This window comes from Glycine soja, chromosome 8 (assembly GCF_004193775.1).
Source record: "Glycine soja cultivar W05 chromosome 8, ASM419377v2, whole genome shotgun sequence".
Classification (NCBI taxonomy): domain Eukaryota; kingdom Viridiplantae; phylum Streptophyta; class Magnoliopsida; order Fabales; family Fabaceae; genus Glycine; species Glycine soja.
Genome location: NC_041009.1, coordinates 28,973,261 through 28,975,798, shown reverse-complemented (window position 1 = coordinate 28,975,798; position 2,538 = coordinate 28,973,261). Strand labels below are relative to the sequence as shown.

Genomic DNA, 2,538 nt, shown 5'->3' with positions numbered 1-2,538 from the left:
GGTACTTATTCCTAATCGTTACCTTATTCAACTGGAGGTAATCCACACACAACCTCATGGTTCCATCTTTCTTCTTCACTAGCAACACTGGGGCTCCCCACGGAGACACACTAGGTCTAACAAACTGCTTATCCAACAACTCCTCTAACTGTTTCTTAAGCTCAGTTAACTCTATAGGAGACATCCTATAAGGAGCAATGGATATGGGTCCATCACCAGGTACTAAGTCTATGGAAAACTCTATCTCTCTCTCTCAGGTGGCAGACCGGATATATCCTCAGGAAACACTCTGACAACAGGGAGGTCACATATAGAAACCTTTGTCTCTATTTCCAGGCTAGACAAGACCATGTACACTTGAGCATCTTCTTTTAAAGATGTCACAAGTTGGTTGGCAGAGATAAACATCGTATCCTTACTCACTCCAGAATCATCAAACACCATACTTTTATCAAAACAATTCAACAAGACATGGTTGGAAGATAACCAGTCCATACCAAGAATAACATCAATCTGGCTCAAAGGCAAACAAATCAAATCAATCAAGAATTTTCTACCATAAATCTCCATAGGACAATTCAAATACACATCAGAAGTTAACACAGAGCCACTAGTAGGGGTCTCTACCACTAGATCTTTATATAAAGAAGACATAGAAAGCTTAAGTTTTCCTACACACAAACAAGATATAATGGAATGGGTTGCACCAGAATCAAACAACACAAGCAAAGGAATTCCTTTTATGAAACATCTACCTTGGATTAGATCTTTGGATTTCGAAGCTTTAGCATCATTAAGGGTAAATACTATTCCCGTGGCCTTTGGATGTCCAGTAAGACCATTTGGGCCTCCACCATTTTGCTCTTTCTTGAGTCGTGAACAATCTCTTTGAGTGTGTCCCTTTTGTCCACAATTAAAACAGATCATATCGTTATCTAGACAATGTAAGGAGATGTGCCCTGGCTTCCTACATCTGTAACAAATAATATGAGTGGGGAAAGTATTGGGTTTGCTACCACTACCACCCACAAATCCCCTAGCAACAATCCTCTGATTGTCATGGCGGTTACCATGTTGCTTAGGAGGAGTTGAATATGGTTTTCCTCGATGTTGGGGCCCATTCTTTTTGTTCCTCATTGGACCTGTACTCCTGTAATAGGCCACCCTGTCTAGGGAGTCTTCATCCCAAATCCGACACATGTTAACCAAAAGTGGGAACTGACGAACACCCTGGTAATTCACAACTTGCTTCACTTCAGGTCGTAAGCCATTTAGAAACTTTACACACTTGGAACTCTCACCATCTCTCCCTTGATAATGGGGAAAGTATCTCACCAGCTCCTCAAACTTGGTTGCATATTCAGCCACAATCATGTTTCCCTGCTTAAGCTCCAAGAACTCCATCTCCTTCTTGTTCCTAACATCCTCAGGAAAGTATTTCTGCAAAAACACTCTCTTGAAGACATCCCAGGTCACATCTTGACCTTCAGCCTCTAGGCATTGGAGACTATTCTCCCACCAATACTCAGCCTCTTCCACTAGAGTATACGGACCAAAAGCAACCTTTTGCCCCTCTGGACATGCCATAACTCGGAAAATTTTCTCAATTTCCCTTATCTAGTTCGGAGCACCATCAGGGTTGTATCCTCCATTGAATGAAAGAGGATTGTTTCGTTGGAAGCGGTCCAACCCTTGGTGCTCAACGGTTCCACCAGCTTCTCCCCTATTTGGATTCCCTATAGCCTGAGCTAAGGCTTGAAGGGCATTAGCTATCGCACGATCATTTCGTTCAGTCATCACTCCCTATACACACTAGGGAGTTAGACTTGGAAGGAATACACACAAACAAAGAACCACACAACAATCACAACCATCACAAATTCCTACTCAGTTACTCTTGAGAGTTAATGCCTCAAGACATTAACACTCAATCTCCATCATTTGTATTTTTTGATCGCTTGCCATATCATCCCATTGCCCTTCACAAATTATACAAATGGCCAGTTTGATAACTCGTGACCCGGCATTGAAACTCATGGTATAGCAGACATCAGAAAAAAAATCCTATATGACTACAACAATCAAATCTCTATTGCTCGTAGGAACACAACTAGTGAGTAAGTGCTAATAGCAAACAATGAACATCAGGCATAAAAAAACAACCAACATCAAGCATTCAACAAAATAACCAGAGAATGCACAAAAAAACATAGCAGACTCACAACTCACTAGCCGAAAGGTTCGACCTGCTCTGATACCACAAAATGTAACGACCCACCTCGTCGCTACGATATCAACACTCTAACATGCAATAATTGCAATTTTTATAAAAAGAACTCCTTTAATTTGCTTATGATAATAAAGTAATTTTTTGTCTCGACATACATTCATCCAACAACATGCCATTACTTAAGTGAATATATAATTATATAGGAACAATAACTTGGTACACGTCATACACATAATGGAAATTAAATTTGTTCATAAGTACAATTAAAATCCAAGTTTTATATCTTTAACTCAGTAAAATAAAACTTA

General features: G+C 40.0%; 1 protein-coding gene across 1 annotated transcript; it reads right to left on the bottom strand.

The window, feature by feature from the left end:
• Positions 1-240: 240 nt before the first annotated feature.
• LOC114424073 lies at positions 241-1,587 on the bottom strand. Its single transcript, XM_028390942.1, has 2 exons — positions 756-1,587; positions 241-368 (listed from the first exon to the last, which is right to left on the bottom strand). Exons 1-2 carry the CDS (start codon positions 1,585-1,587, stop codon positions 241-243), a joined length of 960 nt encoding a protein of 319 aa, XP_028246743.1.
• Between the last annotated feature and the right edge of the window lie 951 nt (positions 1,588-2,538).

Coding starts and splice junctions, on each gene's coding strand:
- LOC114424073 (XM_028390942.1), bottom strand. CDS start 1,587: ATGGCATGTCCAGAGGGGCAAAAGGTTGCTTTTGGTCCGTATACTCTA. Junction 369..755: donor ATCCAAAGATCTAATCCAAG/GTAGATGTTTCA, acceptor CATCTTTAAAAG/AAGATGCTCAAGTGTACATG.